Source organism: Diabrotica undecimpunctata, chromosome 6 (genome assembly GCF_040954645.1).
Source record: "Diabrotica undecimpunctata isolate CICGRU chromosome 6, icDiaUnde3, whole genome shotgun sequence".
NCBI classification, from domain to species: domain Eukaryota; kingdom Metazoa; phylum Arthropoda; class Insecta; order Coleoptera; family Chrysomelidae; genus Diabrotica; species Diabrotica undecimpunctata.
The window spans coordinates 102,052,835-102,072,677 of NC_092808.1; the positions used below are offsets into that span (position 1 = coordinate 102,052,835).

General features: G+C 31.2%; 1 protein-coding gene across 1 annotated transcript; it reads right to left on the bottom strand.

Annotated features, from left to right (window-relative positions):
• Positions 1 to 2,350: 2,350 nt before the first annotated feature.
• On the bottom strand, positions 2,351 to 11,728 carry LOC140443654 (apolipoprotein D-like). Its single transcript, XM_072535021.1, has 5 exons — positions 11,569 to 11,728; positions 7,357 to 7,487; positions 6,146 to 6,234; positions 4,394 to 4,483; positions 2,351 to 2,567 (listed from the first exon to the last, which is right to left on the bottom strand). The coding sequence occupies exons 1-5, from the start codon at positions 11,677 to 11,679 to the stop codon at positions 2,431 to 2,433; spliced, it is 558 nt and encodes a 185-aa protein (XP_072391122.1). The 5' UTR covers positions 11,680 to 11,728; the 3' UTR covers positions 2,351 to 2,430.
• Between the last annotated feature and the right edge of the window lie 8,115 nt (positions 11,729 to 19,843).

Here is a 19,843-nt window from a genome sequence, read left to right on the forward strand (position 1 = left end):
CAGTTGCCTCTTCTAAGTCTCTTTTACTCTGGCATTCTTTTAACATCTCCGAACCAGATTAATTGTTTTCTTTCTATGTCATCATTGATATTTCTCTCCATTTTCATTTCGTTTCTTATTTGTTCCTTTCTAACCCTCTCCAGTTTTGATCTACCGCAGCTTCGTCTCAGATAATCCATTTCTGTCGTCATAAGTTTGTTTCTATTAGCTTTGGTGACGTCCCATACTTCCTAACCGTAAAGTGTAATACTTTGGACTATACTACCGTAAATGTGTTTTTTGGTTTCTCGTCGAATTGTTTTTTGCCAGAGAAGAAAATTTAAGGCACGGGTCGCTGCTCTGCCCTTGTTTATTCTTTCCCTGATTTCATCTGCGCTATTTCCCTTCTTGTTGAAAATGACCCCAAATATTTGCAGGATTGCACGCCTTTGATTTTGTCGTCTTCCAAGACTAGGTCACATATTTCATCTGTTCCCACTGAGAGATATTCACATTTTGTCATATTCATGTTTAGACCTGCCACCTCATATTCTTCTTGCAGTTTTCTTACCATATAGCTAAGGTCGTAGCTGTCTTCGGCAATTACTACCTGGTCATCCGCAAAGAAAAGTATATATAGCTTGTTTTCTTCCACCGTTATTCCCATGTTTCTACATTTTTTTACCCATTTCACTAAGGATCTGTTCAAATAAATTTTAAATAAGGTGGGTGACAGACAGCAGCCTTGTCTTAGTCCTTTTGTTGTTTGAAAAGGAGAGGTGATTTCTTGTCCCATTTTAATTCTTGCAAAGTTTTGTTCGTAATATTTTTGAGTGGCGTTAATAAGAATTGGGTTTATTTTCAAGTTACCCATTTCTATCCATAGTTGGGAGATCGGTACACTGTCATATGCTTTTTCCAAATCTATTAAAGCTATATGAGTTTCTCTATTTCTCTGCACTCGTTTTTCCATTGCAATTTTTAATGTGAAGATATTATCCATAGTGGAGCGTCCGGCCCTAAATCCCGCTTGTTCTTCGGGTTGTTTGTCTTTAATATCATTTTCTATCAGGTTTCGTAGTACTTTTGAGTATAGTCGGCCTATAGTAGCAATCACTGCGATCCCTCTATAGTTTTTAGGATCCATCTTTGCGCCTTTCTTGTGTATTGGAGAGATATACGATTGTCTCCATTCTTCTGGAACTTCTTCTCCGTTTAAGCATCTTTCGAATAATTTTCGAATCATCTCAAATAGTTTTGATGATCCATACCTAATCAACTCTGGATGTATTCGGCCTGGGCCTGGAGATTTTTTAAATTTCATTCCCTTAACTGCTTCATTCACTTGTTCTATTGATATTTCGATTCTTCCTTCTACTTCCACTTGTTCATTTGTCTTCTGACCTTTCTCTTCTCTCTGTTAATAAGTTCTCAAAATGCTCTACCCATGTGTTCTCTGGTATTCTATTTATTATGACTTGGTTTTTTGTCGTTGTTCTCATCGTTTTTATAGTTCTACAGGCTTCAGAGCTCTTTGTCCCTCCTATATGGTTGTCTAGGTAATGGCATTTTTGTTCCCATGTACTATTTTTCTTTTTAACCACTTCTCGTTTGACTTCTTTATTCAAGTTTTTATATTGTTGTTTTGTATGTTCGTCTCCCTGTTGTAATAACTGTAGATATACTTCCTTCTTTCTTTTTATCTTTTCTTCCACTTCTTTATCCCACCAATATGGTTTATCTACTCTTCGTACCTGTGGCCCTAAGGCTTCTAGCGCTGCGTCTTTCATGCAGTTTTTTTGACCGTTTATAAAAGCCAGAAAACTTAGTACTTACTGTACTTAAGCATTTTGGTTAATTCTGTCATAATAAATAGATTTCTAATTAGATAAAAGTTGGGAACTATTTGCGATATAAACGGAAACAGAACATACTAATAAATATTTTCATTATAAAGTTCACTATCGAAAACCTTTGCAACTGAATTTTCAGATCTCAAAACCGTTTAGATTGGCAGATACGTCTAATAGGTCACACCGTAAGAAACCCGATATTAATATCTATTTTAAAGCAATTTGCTTAAAATAATTTCTAAATTTAATAAATTACCACATAAACGAGAAGGTAACAGGCAATCTTCCGCATTAGAAACCAGCGCCTTAGGGCAAAAATGCTGGTGATGAGTTTACCTATCTGCGGTGATGAGTTTACTTATCTCCAAAGGATGCCGGTGATCAGTTTACTATATCTCAGAGGGTCTAATAATTTTATGGGGGGCTATAAAGTGATGAGTTCGTACACGTCCGTTCTATCAATGCTTTACTCACGATATTTTAACTCAAAGAAAAACGTAACAGTAAAAAGTCGTCTCTCCAATTTGTTCAAATTAATTAACATAGAAATTTATTACAATTTGTACATAGGAAAATCATGTATCTAATATATTTTATTTTAATCATATTCACAGCCATCTTGGTCAGTCAGGATTAATGCTTCTCGAGAAATATTGTTATCTTCTAGAACTTGGATAATATCATCTACATCGTCTGGTGATGCATATTGATGTCTTGTTGTCAGGAAAAGACTCTCTGGAACAATAAAAAAGAATTTAAATGATTATTTATTTTATGGACTTTAAATATTAACGAAATAAGGCGAAAGGCTTTTTTCTTTTCCTATGGTATATAATAGGCTGTTGTCTGGTTTTTCTCAAATTTTTCTTCCACTTGGATGTAGATTATTGTTTTACCACCTTTGTTGGTTTATTCTACCTTTAAATTAATTCTATCTCCTTCATTTATTTCCTCTAACGGTTTTAAATCGTTATTTTTACCCATAATTATGTACAATTTTATATTAAAACCTGGCCTTACACATAGTGAAAATATAAGGCAGGTATTTCTTTTTCCTTTTCCTATGCGTGTTAGGTTTGTACATTAGAATATTCACGAATATTTTTTTTTTAACCAAAAAACCTGTTTTCTTCCTATACTTCTGCAGTGTTCTATTTTGCCTTTGAAAATCAGTTGTAGTATTCCATATCGATTTCTCCTTACTACATGTCCCAGATAAGATATTTTCCGCTGTTTCACACTGTAGCAATTTTCTATCGTTGTTGATCCTCCCTATTACTTCCTTATTACTTTTTATTGCTGTTTAAGGTATCTTCAGCATCCGTCTATGAATTCACATTTTCAATGATTCAATTCTGTTCATACTTGATACTTTTAGTGTCCACACCTCTGTTCCATACGAAAGTATAGACCAAATATAGCGCTAAACCATTCTTTGTTTTAGCTAGTTAAACTGAGATGATTATTGCAAGAAATGTCAACATTTTCATAAAAGTAGTTTTAGTCATTGCTATTCTTCGTTTTATTGCTATGTCTGGATCTAGTTGGTCCATTATTACAGTTCCCAAATATGTAATTTTGTGAACTTTTTCAACTTGGACTCCAGTTAATTGAAGCACTGCATCTGGTTACGACTAAAGATTAAAACTTTGGTTTTCTTTAAGTTTATTTTAAGGTCCATTTCCTTTCCTACTTCATGAATACGATCAAGCTGAATTTGGAGACCTCTAATATTTTTTGTCAGAATTACCTCTCTGTCTCTACTGCCTCTTAAGTGGCGTTTTAAAAAGTTGGTCCGAGTAAACATTTAATATTGTTGGGTACAAAATGTAACCTTGTCTAACTCCTCGTTATATGGAGATATCGTCGGCTTAATTGTCTCCAATTTTTAAGATAGCAGTTTGATTTCAGTTTAGATCCATTCCTATATTTTTTAGCATCTGCATTAATTTAAATGCTGCACTTTATCGAATGCCTTGTCGGAGTCATCAAATCAAAAGAAAACATCTTTTCTTTGATCACGGTATTTTTTTAATAAGATATTTAGCGCAAAAGTGCCTCGCTAGTTGCCATAGCATTTCTAAAGCCAAATTGGGTATCTTCGAGATCTTCTTTGCATTTAAGTTTAATTCTGTTGTGGAATATTTCTGACAATCTATTATATGTAGGTAAAAGTATTTGGTCATTCTTAAACTACAGAGTTGAAAGCATAGATTATATTGGGATCAAACCATTTATTTATTTATATGTTTCTACATTTCTTCTTTCAGTTCTTTAATATTTGTTTTATATTTGTTTATATTTATATATTTCTTATTTATTGCCAGAATTTGTTTTAATTAAATTCACACTTATGTTCATTCCCATGTAAGCCTTCTTTAAAATGATAAATATTCGCTTTATACTACATACAGCTCTTACATGAGGTTGTTACTCATTCATAAGGCATATTATTTTTAATAAATTGTGTAACATACCAAAACTGTACAATAGAATTTCTTTATGATTTAATTTTTGCTTGATTTAATATAATAATTTTATAGTAGTTAAATAGTACATACCTAGAGTAACACCGTCTCGTTCAAAACAGGAGAAACCTACAGAATATCTTTTATAGTCTGTACCAAGAATCCAAAAAGGTACAGTTACATCTGAAAACAAATAAAATAGTTATACAATACATTAAAACCATTTAAATAAAATATAAAACTCTTCTATAATTTTATTTCACATCATTGTTTCGGTTTCCAATCTTCTGAGTTGTAGATGTAACGAAATTTAAAAATTTTTCAACAAAATAAAATTTATCTGTAAATTTACACATACGGGAAGAACAAAATTGTTTTTTGATGAAGAAAATAATAGATGTAATTTTCGAGTAGAATGTTTCCAGTAAGTGAAAAATATTTTAAAATTATAATCATTAACTAATTTTAGTTATAGTTTAGCTCCAAAACCAAATACAGATTTTATAATTTACATAAAAGTTAAATTTTTAATTACAATAGATCAAATAAAATATTTTAACAGAACAAGATATCGCTCACTTATAGTTAGTGCCCGTTTTTTGGTTCTGAAGCGTTTTTCCTCTAATTTCTCCGAAACATGTACGATATACTGAAAATTTATAGATGTTGCTATTATTTTTAATAATGTTTGATGATAAATATAGGTCAACGCATCTAACGACTCATAGAAGACGAACTCTAGATAACCAGCTGATGTTTTTAGGATACTTTCATTAACCGTAGCAAAAATAACTTTTCCAATTGGCTGACGGAACTTGTTTTCTGATTTTCTTGTCTGACGATTTTATAACTATCAAAAAATTTATTAATAACCGACAGGCATTGAAAAGTATTGGCCATAACTAGAGTCAGACGAGAGAGAGAGAAGTAATTTTACAGCGGTAACAGACCTACATCTATCTACCTAATCTTATAATTAGCAGTTATTGTTATTTTAACAATCAATAATCAACGTTTTCGAAATATTAAAAAACAGTGCTTTATAATAAAAAATAATTTAAATAAATGTCAAATATTGCATTAAAAATATTAATTATTTAGTATAAATTTTTGTACATTATTAAAAAAAAAAAAATTACAAAATTAATTAAACTTACAAATTTTCTATTAATCATTTGCATGTTTTTAACGTATGCCCCGTAAATGAAATTTCACCGTGATTCGATTTTCACACAAAACACTGTATTTTTCTAAATTTTTTTATTAAATTTTTGAGGCACACGTGTATACGTTATTGTAACGTAATTATTAAATTTAAAATCATTGAATCCTTGAAGAAAGTATTATATTAAATATAGTTATTTTGTAAATAATTTGTCACATTATCAAATTAATTTTTCAATTACTAATATTGCGTATATTTATGAAATGATGAAATAAAAAATGCTAATTCTATTTCATCATAAAATTAAAACATCAGATTCTATTTATTGTTTTAAAATTATCGTGAAAAAATCAACCGGTTATTAATAAGTACAGACCAAACAACGTGATCGGAAGTATAGCCGGAAGTCGATATTTGAACTCTTTATTGATATACAGTTGCTTTAATTTTTAGAGTTTTTTTCAGTGATTATTGGTTATGATAAATACAAATACAAATAAATGGAAAAATAACTACGCATATTCAATTTCCAAAATGGATACTAGGGAAAATATCTCTATATTTTAGATATAGCATCAGACTAGACCATTTTATCTAACGTACATCAAACCATTTCAAATACGTTCCTCCATATATTATTACTTATTAGGGCAATTTTTATTAAATTGGCATGTACTAACCTGGATTCAGAAAATGTACTAAGAATTTGGCTTCTCCTGTGGTTGAATTTGATGTACCTTCTCCTTCTAGAACATGTGTTTCGTTTGTTCTAAAAGTTAAAATATTTTATAAGTTTATAAAATTGCACATATAGTTTTATAAACAGTAAACAAATAGGCAAAATGCATACATTGCATATTTTATGCAAATATCTAAGGATTTTGTATATTTATACAAAAATTGCATAAAATGCATAAAGGACAATTTATTTCGCTCTGTGAATTTTAAATAATATTTATTTAACCGTAGATAATGTTATGACTAAGTAACTGGAAGTTGCAATGTTCATTTTATTTCATATATCTTAGTCTCCAATATTACAGACAGTACATACAGATTTTACCTAATGTTCTTGGTTGGTAACAGGCAAACAATTATAATCCCGTAATAAAAGGGTGTTTAAAAGGTTTATTGGCCATTCAAAAGCTAAGTATGTTGATAAAAAAACTGTTGAATCTACAAGGTTAATTGAAAATATAGCCACATGTTGTGAAACAAGATACGCATGGTATCCAATACGTGTACTCCAGTTTTCTTTTAAAAACAAATATTTATTGCGATATAATAATTTTGATGTTTCTAATATTTTTACTGTTTATTGGATTACTGAATTTATCTCAGTATTTGTAAGATATGTGTTTAACTACTTTAATACTACAGCTGCAAATCTTTAGCACATAAAAGTTAAATTACCGAACGCTGATTATATTTGGACTGATTGTTAACAACAAGCCATTTTTAAGTCACAATACTTAAAATAGAAGTCCAATACAAATAATAGCAACTGATCAAAGTGATGTTAACAAACATAATTAATATTGCAGAACATCAGCTAAATGATTACAATTGTTTAAAATGCTAAGCCGACCAAACATTATGAATGAACAAGCGTATATTTCTTAAATGGGGTCTTTGCTTAATCTAGTGTTTTCTGTTGTCACCAAGTATATTTTGAATTAATTTTTTTACATTTATCTTTAGCACTGTCTATTGAACCTACTTAATTACATGTACACTGTAAATGACTATATTACTGTAGGTTATTAAATATCATAACAATTTATTTTTTTAAGTTTCTTGACTTAATAATGTTTGTTAGAAAATTTCTAAGAAGTTTTGGTGATACCATATACCTCAGCATGTATTTTGTTGTACATAAAGCTTTACTTACTCTGAATTAATATATTGGGTACGACTTTTTACATTTCCATCGGAGTCTACTGCAATATTGGTAACAACACATCTTCCGTGATCTTCCAGTAAAGTTGGGTATCTTGCTAGTTCGTACCAGTCACCCAAATACTAAAAAAGATCAAAAATAAATATAAATTCTTAAAATTATCAAATATTGGAATTAATTTATAATATATCCTTAAATATATTAAAACATTTAAACGTCAAACGTAAGGTATATTTTAATTATTATTTAAATTTTAAGTTAATAATTTTAAAAATATAAATGAATTGAACTTGAACACAACATGTCCTGTGTAGTAAGGAAAAATTACAATTTTCTTTCGCACTTCTATTTACAAACTTGGGTTTGCTATTGCTAACTGTATCAACAATGGTATAAAAAGTTAGGTTAATAGGAATGAGTATTTTGTAATCCACTATGTTAAACCTTCTAATCGGCGTATCTCATAGTGTTCAGTATGGTACACTACATGGGGCAGCGTATTCACCACCACCTGGAAAACTCTATTTAGTACCCTTCTTTTGGTGCTACCTAGGCCTTCAACGTTCGGCATTAGCTGCACCAACCTCAGTCCTTCCAACAGCCAGACTACAAGATACTTAATCGGTGCAACCTCCACCCCTTTACGTTAAAGCGAAGAAAGGATTCGCCCTTTGAGAACTACCGCCTCAGTTTTCTGAGATGCTAGCTGTAGATCGTTCTATATAATTCACCTAATAATACGATGCACGGTTGTGTTAGCCTCATTATCCATTGTTTACAAAATTTTTTATCCAATAACGGCTAATATTTTCTATTCTGTTTTTTGTTGTTGTTTTTGTTTATCTTGTAACTTGGAAAATATATTATTTATAATTAACATTTCTAACTAACGAACTACTATTCAAGCAAGCCTTGGAAAACCTTTCCACAGGAATAAAAATTAATGGAGAACCAATATCTAGCATAAGATATGCAGATGACACTGTCCTACTGGCTGATACAGACACAAACTTACAGAGGGTTATAGACCACCTTAAGGATGCTTGTCGAGAGTTTGGAATGAAGATCAACGAAAAAAAAACAAAAGTAATGGTGATCCAAAGAAAACAGAATATCCCCTTACCTATAAAAATAAATGGGAATATTTTAGAACAGGTAAACCAATACAAATACCTTGGCTGTTGGATTAATTGCAAGCTGGACCCAGAACAAGAAATTAAAGCGAGAATTGCTCAAGCTAGGGATAGTTTCTTTAAGATGCGCGTTCTATTCTGCGATACACATATAAATATTAAATTGAGATTAAAACTTGTAAAATGTTTTATCTGGTCTGTTCTTCTCTACGGAGTCGAAACATGGACTTTAAAAATAAAGAGCCTGAATAGAATCGAGGCATTTGAAATGTGGGTGTACCGTAGAATTTTAAAAATTCCTTGGACAGCACGAAAAACAAATGAAGAAGTACTAACGAGACTCAATTTAGAAAAAGAACTATTGAGAACAGTCAAAAGAAGAAAAACCAGTTATTTAGGGCATTTGTTGCGCAACGAGAAATACTACATCCCTCAGTTGATAATAAAAGGCAAAATAGAAGGAAAGCGAGGAATTCGAAGAAAAAAATTGTCCTGGTTACGTAATATCAGAAATTGGACAGGACTTGGATTTGAGGAACTCTTAAGAACAGCTGAAGATAGACAAACGTTTGCCACCATAACCGCTAACCTCCATTGATGGAGACGGCACTTGAAGAAGAAGATAATTAACATTAGCTTTTATTTAGTTATTTCTTGCGATTACAACTATTTTTTCGCATTTACTACTAATAATTTTGTTTTAATTTTTTTCTTTTTTTTTTCTCTTTTTTGTTTAATTTTGAATTTGAAAATGTTTCTCCCATTTAAATGGGTGACAAAAATGTGAGGACAAATTTCCATTGTAACCATTTGCCATTTTGTGACTCTGGATTGGCATAAACTTATTTTCTTGGCCATAATTGGATTAAATAAAACAGACATCCTCAAATTGACATATTTGGTAATGACATTTTCACTAATAAATTGATAGCTTTCTCATAATCTGCGACAATCTTCCTTCGATAAAACACCTTGTCGGTTTCGGCACGTTTGTTAATTATAATCCAAACGCTAGAAGAAGAAACAGCAGAACACATTTTATGTCAATGTGACAGCCCGACAAATAAGCGTTTCTTTTCATTAGGCGAAGAAAAACCACCGAAAAAGAGCTAATAGAGCACCGACTTAGCAAGATAAAACACATACTTTTTATCTAGCATCATTGTCTTCCACACATAAAACTAAAGGCAAACCTGCTACCGCCTGTTATTAAGTAAAGACGTATGTTATTTTTATGACCGCTCTATACTAAGTACATCGAAAAGATATAGGCACAAAAAAGACGCTTGTGGACGTTTTCAGATTTTAAGTACAATTTGTGAGGTTTCTGGTTTGTTTACTTGTAGCTGTCAGTTTGTTGGATTGTTTGCTCTTTTTGCATTTAGAAGTTATTTATATTACACAAACAGTTGTTTTCACAAATTATTTTATATTGAAGTTTGATATTTTATAGTAAGTGTATTTTATTTTGCCATTAATTTACATATAAAGTTAACCTCATTCACACAGTTAAGAAATGGTTTTATTTAAGTTTCCGCAAAAGTGAAAGAAATTACAAAAAAAAATATTTTATTGAATTTTTTTAGAAGATGCCTGGAAAAACTCTTACCTCACAAGCACAAAAACTCATTTTAAATTTAATCGAGTTCTTTGAATTGGAAAAAAGGAATTGGGGACCGTTGTAACCGTTATCATCTGTTCAAGAAGTACAAAAAGTACAATTTTTAAATGTGCACTATTATAAAGCTTTAATGATTATATATTATTAATATTATTTATTTGCCAACTTTATTACACAACAAACGTTAATTATGAACTTTTTGTTTTTGGTTTTTTTCAATTCCAATTAAAAATATTCATAATATTTTAACTTTATTTACGAGGGTAGCAGCTGCAATTAAATTAGCAAGAAAAGTAGTATACAATATACAAAAAAGGAAAGAAAAAAAATCCTGTTTTATCTTCTCCAAGAAAAAGCAGACCTCGTTTAAAAACTAAAACTACTAATTTACCTAAAGGCAATAATAAGGCAATTCAAAATACAATATATAATATGTACCAGGAAAGTAAACCAGCTTTCTGCTGAAAATTATGAATAGGATTTAACATGTTATAGTAATATATTCAAATAAATAACTTTTTAGAGAAACATGTAACCCGTAAAGCGTTGATCAATAAGCTGCAGGCTAAAGAAATTGTTTCTACAAGTAAAACATCCTTGAGTAGAATATTAAAAGATTTAGGCTTTAAATTTAAAAAAGATGATCATCAAAGTACTTTGATTGAAAGAACTCATATGTGTCAGTAACTTGACTTTGGTAAAACCTATTGACGTTTAGAGTTTGGAATTTAAAAAAAAGTGAATAAGAAATTACTGTTTGTTCCAATATATAACTAATTTGACTAAATGGGAAATTGTACGATGTTTGTTTGTTTGTGGAATTACCACACCAACTATTATTCAAATAGTAGTAATGCAGATAGTGATGATCTTAGAAAGCACTTACAATAGGGATTATCAAAGTGGAGCAACATACAATATTTTCGTTGTTGAAATTTTGAGAACAGCGCAATGTCTATATACCTCCTTGAATACATGAAAGGTTAGATTAAACTAGGTCGAAAAATAAAATGTAAACATTAATGAATCTTTAGTCCTAGTAAAACTTGTGTTGATTGCAAACACAAAAAACAAAAGATTATAAAATAATATGCACTATGTAAATGAAAGTGAAATAACAATCGGTAACAGTAAAAATGGGCTATTTGTTAGACACCAAAGAAAAGGATTGCCTATAAGGAATATAATGCAAACGAAAACAAGGAGAAATCAAAACTGTGGAATAAAATTAACTCTAAAATTAATCAAAGAAGAATCAATACCAAAACCCGATTTAGTCCAATCGTCTGCAAAATAGAGTTAAATTTTGAAAGTTAATATCCAACTAGTAAATAAATAGATTATAATCGATACCAAAAAAATCAAATAATATTTTAAAGTTAAGGTATTTAAAACCCTCGAAAGATTGCGAAGAAGGAAAAATATATAAAAAATAAACTGTTAACTTACTGCAGCTCCATCGAAATTTGCAACTCCTTTAACATCTGGGCATTTTTCAACAGGAATTTGTCCCTGTGCAGAGATTACAAGCAAACAAAAGGTTACTGCAAAAACAATCATTTTACTGTTTTATAAACTCAGTTGAATTTATTTCATTGTTTAACTACAATCGCCTTTTATACACCTATTTTAATGAATGATTTATCAATTCGCACTTAAAAATTACATCTAATCTGCTTCAATATCTTTAAAACAATAAACTTATAACAGCCAAAGGTCGAAATAAAAGTTCTTGTGAAATGTTTATATTCTAATTCCAAGACCAATTAATATTATTATAATTCAGACGTAAAAAGTTTGACTAACTTGTGCACCAATGCCATAATGTATGGCTTTATTTCAATAGAACAATAGCAAGCTTTTGCTAAAAGCTACTAATTTCTGCACATTTCGACAGGCCAAAAGACAAAACAATTTATTTAAATGTTTAGTTTTTCGCCACCAAAGCAAGTGGCACTTCTGTGCTCAAACCACTGAAAGTGGGAAGATATTGAAGACATAAGTTGGACTTTTTGGTTTGAATCGGAATCAGCTCGAACAGCTGAAGAAGTAGAGATACTGAAACTGCTACTGCTATCAGAGCGATAGCAAGCTTTTGCTAAAAGCTACTGATTTTTGCGTATATATATATATATATATATATATATATATATATATATATATCATCATACAACCTCTTCTGTCCACTGCTGGACATAGGTCTCTCCCATTTTTCGTCACTCTTCACGGTTCTGTGGTGCGTCTTGTTGCCATTTCTTGGATATTTGTCTAATACCGTCCATTCAACGTGTTGGTGGTCATTCTCTGCTGCGTTTGTCTTCTCTTGGGCGCCAGTCAATTAGTTTTTTGGTCCATCTTAAGTGTTTTAGTCTTACTATGTGACCTGCCCAATTCCATTTCAGCTTGGCTATACGTTCGACGACATCAGTGATACCTGTTCTTTTCCTTAGGTCTTGGTTCCTTATTTTGTCTTTTTTTGTCACGCCGATAATCGATCTTTTCATGCGCCTTCGTGCCACTCGCATTTTTAGAGCTGTTGTTTTTGTGAGAGTGAGAGTTTCTGCTCCGTATGTCATAATAGGAGGAACACATTGGTCAAATCTCTTCCGTTTCATAGCTATCGGGATGTTGCTCTTAAAGATGTCTCTTATTGAACCATACGCCGTCCAAGCAAGTGTTATTCGTCGTTGAAATTCACAGATCTGATTATCCTTTCTTATTCTGATTGACCGAGATATATGTACTTTTCTGTCAATTCTACCATTTGAGTTAATAAGTAACATCTCAACATTTCAACAATAAGTTTAAGACTTATTGTTGAAATATACGTTTTTTAATTCTTGTAGCATTTGTTGTGCTTCACGCAGATCTTCGGTAATAAGATGATTGAGCATTTCCCTGTCTATTTTTATTCCTCTATTTTCCCACTCTAGCATTTTAAAGGTGTATTTAAGGATCGTTATAAACAATTTAGCTGAGAGAGTGTCGTCCTGTCCCACACCTCGCTTTATATGAATTTTTCTGGTGGTATCATGTAGTTTTACACGACTTTTGGCGTTTTGATACAATGCTTGGATTAACTTTGTACAAACCTACTATTTGTCTATTCTACTATTGTCCAGAGCAGTTATAATGCTGTCTAATTCCACGGTATCAAAGGCTTTGTGAAAGTCTACGAAGAAAAGTACCAGTAATCTGTTATATTCTATCAATTTTTCTATTAAGGTTTTTACTGTTTGTAGGCGATCGTTTGTTCCGAATTTTGAGCAGAAGTCAGCTTGTTCTCGGGGCTGGTACAAATCCAACTTTTTTTCTAGTTTTTCGTAATTATTCGGGTAAACATTTTATAGATATGGTTCAATAAGCTGATTGGTCTATAGTTTTAAAATTGTTACTGAATTGTTCCATATTTCCGGTACGTAACAATCTGTTAGACAAAGGTTAAACAAAATTTTTATTTGGTTGAGAAGGGCACGCCCACCCATCTTTATAGCTTCTATTACGACTTCATCTTCTCCTGGTGCTTTGTTGTTTTCATCTTTTTCATTGCGTCTTGGATTTTGCTTAGTGTGATCTCTGGCATGAGCTCTGAACCCTGGTTGATGATTTTGCTTGATGCGGCGGCTTCCAAGTTCATTTGATCTTCTCTTTGACTTGTGTATAGTTCTTGATAGAAGTCTTCAAATATGTGTAGTAGTTCTTCTCTATATGATATGGGGACTCCTTTGTTCTTTAGTTTGTGTATTTCACATTTTTCATTATTTAGCTGTCTTCTCAGGATCTTCAGTCTTTTATTCTCTTCTATAGTTCGGTGGACCTTTTCATTCTTAAATTTTCTTAAATCTTTCCTTATAGATTTTGATACTTTTTTATTTATTTTTGGTAGTTTTTCTTTGTCAGTGCTTTCGTCTCCTTTGTTTTCTCTTCTAGTTTCCATTAGTTGCTTTATTTCGATGGTTATTTTTTCGTTTTGGCATCTTTGAGGGCAGCATTTTACTTGAGTCTCTCGAATAGCTTCTACGATATTTTCGTTAAGGATATTTACATTATTTATGCATGATTTTGTTGTACGAGTTTATTGATATTGTCTTGGTATTCATTTAAATTCGTTGGGTCGTTCCATATCGGGTTGGCTTTCTTCCTAATCATTTTGGATCTTTTGAAACCTAAATAAAATTTAGGGGGGGGGGTATATGGAGAAGGAGATGATAAATTAGAGAAGAACTAGCAAAGAAGTTATAATAAAAAGAATGGCTTAGCTCAAAAGAACACAGAGACACAAAACCTCAAGCAAGAATTCGGGCTAGCCTCACTACACTAGAATTTGGCTTTGAGATAAGGGGAAAAGAGATCTTTTAACCAAAAGAATACAATATGAAAATGCACCTGAAAATCTGGAACTATAAAAGGGGTAAGATGAGAGAATATACGGAGATGCCTAGGAAAATACTGAAATGGGCGCCAGCTAATTTCTGAAGGAAATTAACGAAAAATAAATGAAATTATGAACAAGAAGGAATAAAGTACTATTGATATAATACCCTGTAATAATATTTAAAAACCGAAAAGACACTATTGACTTTGTTCTGCTATATTATAACTGTAAGCAGGAACTGAAATAAAAGCAAAACTACTTGTAACAAATATATTTATAATATTAACAACTAACAAAACTCACCTATATATATATATATATATATATATATATATATATATTGTTATGATATGTAAAATCAAGAAAATATTGGTTTGTTTAAAATATTTCAAAGTTCAACAAAAAATTAAAATAATTTAGGATAATATCCAACAAACATTTCGGAGAAGGAAAGTTATTAAATCCTTGAATTACCTGTACCAAACAAAATGTAAGCTTTACATCAATCATTTCTTTGTTATACTTAAGTGACCCGCATAAGTTTAAGTGAAAGACAAATTGAAACGGGTTTTTACAAATGCATTAGTGCAGTGATTAAAGACAATAGAAGATATTTTATAAAGAGGTTTTTGTTAGTTTTAAGAATTATAGAAAATAATATTTGTAAATAAGTTTTAGGAAATTTTATAATTATAGGTAGAAATTTGTTTGTTATCGAAATGAAAAAATGGGGAGTTGTGACGAGTTTTGATTGGCGGAGATTGAAAAAGGTGGGATAAGGAGAGTTTAGCTAGATTGAGGAGAGAGAAAATATAGGCAGTTGGTTTCCAAGTCTTCAAGAAAGAACAGTGTTTGTTCTCTGTCGGTTCCCGAAATGTAGCAAGCAGTAGTGTTGAATGTTAGTGAGTTTTTGTGGAGTTAGTGTATCTGACAGAAGCTGAAACAACAAAATATTGTAAGTCATATTTCTCTACTTATATTCCAAGAGTCACTGTTCAGGCCAACGAGAGATTCAGTTTATCGTAAAGAGAAGATATTCCAAGAGTCAATTTTTCACTCGGGCCAACGAGAGATTCAGTTTATCGAGAGGAGAAAGGCTATCATAATTTGAATGATTTGTGCTTTTGAAGGAGATCATTAAGGACGATATACTTGCAACAATCTGATGTAAGATTGCTGATTACATAGGGAGCGGTTGAGAGGAGATAATATAATCTACAAGGAACAAGGATTTGGACCACTCATCATCAGAGAGAGATAATTTTGTTTTCTGCAGTTTTTTTCTTTTATTGATAACACAATTTTTACACGTAATTTAGAAAGGATATAAATATTTGGATTAGGAGAGTTAGAATAGTTTGGGATTTTGAGATTTCAATTAATATTGTTTGTACCATTAATTTTTGATTGTTCACGTTCGGAGAACAAAATTTTGAGAATCCTTATATGAGATTTGTTTATTGAAAACTTTTGAGTGTGAAATTATTTCATTATTTTTATTTCAATATATAGTGTTAGATCATATGTGTTTTTTATTATTCCGGTATTCTCTGGACCTTACCTTTCACATGTAATAGCATAGATATTGAAGCACGAATTGAACCCTGAGATAAAAGAATTAAAAATTGTGATAGAGTCATAATCATATCATTTAAATAATTTTAATTAATAAAAAAAATTAATTAGCTAATTATTGCTTGGCGCACCAAGACTTTAAATATCACAATAACTGGCTTCCAAAACGTGGGGCTTGAAAATATCGCAGCTTTACATTTGAAGGAAGGGAAAGAGATCTGGAATAAGTACAGGTGATCCAGAGATAAAAACATATAACATTGAGGGAATTTGAATTTGAAAGTATTTTGACGATTTTTCCAGGGAATATAAATTTGATTTATTGATTGATCGTAGTTAGTGGATATTTACTGCTATTGAATTATTTGATTTTATTTTCTTTACCAATCGTACATTTGATATTTATTTTGAATTATTTGAATTTTACTGATTGCATATTCGATATTTGTCGTGAAAATTTAATACATTTGGGGAGAAATATTGTCGTGTTCTGAAACATATAGAGTGTTGTAAAATTTCACATTTGGCGGGGACAAAAACAATAACAAAAAGTAACAACATGTCTGTCACAAGGAGACAAAGTAAAATGCAGGAAAGGAAGGAGGATAACAGAGAAGATGAAACAATTTTGGAAGAAGTATCGGATAATGAAGAAAATGTGACAATAGTTGAGGAGAGAAAAGAACTATCAGGAATAGATAAAATATTACAACTAATGCAACTCCAGTCACAAAAAATGGATAAAAATCAACTGGAAACAAAACAAACAATTGATAGAAATCAACAAGAAACAAAACAGACAATGGAAGAAAACCAACGGGAAACAAGGCTAGCAATAGAACAAAAATTAGAAGAAAATGATAGAAAAATGGAAAAGCGTTTTGACAAATATGAAAATGAGGTAAAAGTCTGTTTAGAAAAAGTCAGAGAAGAAACAGAGAGGAAACTAGAGATGCAGAGAGAAGAAATAGAAACTAAAATGAAAGATATGAAGACTGTACAGAAAAAAGAATTAGAACAGTTAGAAGAAAAATTTGAAATGGCGCTACAAGAAGACAGGAAGGAAATAGAAAGAAGATTAAAGCAAAATGAAAAACAAATGGCAGAAATTGAACTAAGAGGGGTAGAGAGAAAAGAAGTTATCATCCATGGAACAAGCGAGTCGAAAATACAATTTGGCGGGGATATTCGGAAAACACACCCAGTACCGTTTGTTAAAAATTTGAAAACCAAATTACAACATATTAGATATTTTGACGATTGCAAAGAAACAATTAGAAACCATTTGAAAGAAGGAGCAGCGTTATGGTATGAAAGCAAGGAAGATGAGTTTGAAAATTGGACAGATTTTGAAAATAAATTTCTCAACTATTTCTGGGGGAAAAATAAACAGAGAGAAATCAACCAAGAGCTACAGAATGGAAAATATCACGAAAAAATGGGAATATCTGAAGAAAGATATGCTTTGCAGATATATAACAATTCAAAATATCTAGAATACAAATATTCTACCGAACAGCTGGTAGAAATGATCAGCAGACATTTTGAGGAAACGTTGGAAGATCACGTGATTTTGAGAAACTATCAAGATATTGATAGTTTGTGCCAATTCCTTCAATTAAAAGAAGCGAAAAGAAAAGAAATGAGAAATAGAAGACAACATGACCAATATAATGGACCGGAAAGAAGGTATTCATCAAATTATGACCAGAGAAACCGACATCCCAGATCAACAAACGAATATAGGCCGAGAAATTACAATAATTACAATAGACAACAAAATTACGATAACCGGAATGATACACAAAATAGAACAAATGAAAATCACAACAGGAATAGAGATGCACAAAATCCTCCGAATAGGAATACGAACGAACAAAGGGACGATAGAAATAATCAGAGATTCCAACGACAAAACAGAAGAGAGATGAATCATGTGGCAATAGAAAAGGAGGAAGAAGAAGTATTCAATGAATCCAGACAGGATTTTCAATAAGGCATCCACTAAACAAAAGTAAAAAACTCTCCGGTATATTTTGTCACCCGAGAGAGTTTATACAGTTGGCGGGAAACGAAAAACAAAATTCTAATTCCAGTCTAATTTTTTTAGATGCATTTATAAAACATAAAGCGATTAAAATTCTGATTGATTCTGGATCGGAAATTTCGTTAATCAATAAAAAACTAGTAAAAGAATTAAATATGGACAGATTTGTGTATAAGATTCCGAGGGTTGCTTTAGTGGGTGCAAATAATAAAAAATTGACGACAGTAAACGAAGGTTTAGGAGTACGGATCAGAGTGGGAGACAAATTCTATATTATGCAATGTGTGGTGATCGAAGATCTAAATCATGATATGATAGCGGGAATTGATGAATTGAGTGAAAAACATATCACCATCAATTTTTCGGAAAATCAACTGGAAATCAGAGCAGAACCAGACAACATAGAAGAAGAAAAGGAAACAGATAGGAGAAAATTTTCTGAAAGGATAAATGGACAAGAAAAACATAAAGAAATCAATATGACGGTAGAGGATAAATCGAAAGCTCAAGAAAAAAATCAATCCGAAGAGGAAAAGAGAATAAAAAAAAAGAAGAAGAGTTCGAAAAGAAAGCAGGAAAAAAAGGAAGTTATAAGCAGAAAAATGGAAGGAGCCGAAACATGGTGCTCGGAATACCAGATAGAAATTAAAGATAAAGAAAAAATAGAAGAAGAAATAACGGAAGAGGACAGAGAAGAAATGGCAATTATGGACGAGAATCCAGAATTTTGTGAAGAAGTAATACGGACAGTGAACACATGTGAACAAAAGGAGGATGAAAGAAAAATAAATTGTGGAGAAAACATAGAGAAGATTTTAAGAAACCATGGAGATCTTGTTAATAAAGTAAACCGAGTGGCTAAAAATTATGAACTTTCTTTGAAGGGAAAATACTTGGAAAAATTTAAAACGAAAATATATCCAATCCCGTATAAAGACAGGCAATATACGGGGTATTTTAACATTCACGACATTTATCAGTATCATAAGTAGATTTTAATAACATAGTGAAATGATTTGATCCTGGAAAACTTTTGTCATTTTAAAATTTAACAAAGAGTTTTCGGCAGATCAAATGGCGGGGATTTGTTATGATATGTAAAATCAAGAAAATATTGGTTTGTTTAAAATATTTCAAAGTTCAACAAAAAATTAAAATAATTTAGGATAATATCCAACAAACATTTCGGAGAAGGAAAGTTATTAAATCCTTGAATTACCTGTACCAAACAAAATGTAAGCTTTACATCAATCATTTCTTTGTTATACTTAAGTGACCCGCATAAGTTTAAGTGAAAGACAAATTGAAACGGGTTTTTACAAATGCATTAGTGCAGTGATTAAAGACAATAGAAGATATTTTATAAAGAGGTTTTTGTTAGTTTTAAGAATTATAGAAAATAATATTTGTAAATAAGTTTTAGGAAATTTTATAATTATAGGTAGAAATTTGTTTGTTATCGAAATGAAAAAATGGGGAGTTGTGACGAGTTTTGATTAGCGGAGATTGAAAAAGGTGGGATAAGGAGAGTTTAGCTAGATTGAGGAGAGAGAAAATATAGGCAGTTGGTTTCCAAGTCTTCAAGAAAGAACAGTGTTTGTTCTCTGTCGGTTCCCGAAATGTAGCAAGCAGTAGTGTTGAATGTTAGTGAGTTTTTGTGGAGTTAGTGTATCTGACAGAAGCTGAAACAACAAAATATTGTAAGTCATATTTCTCTACTTATATTC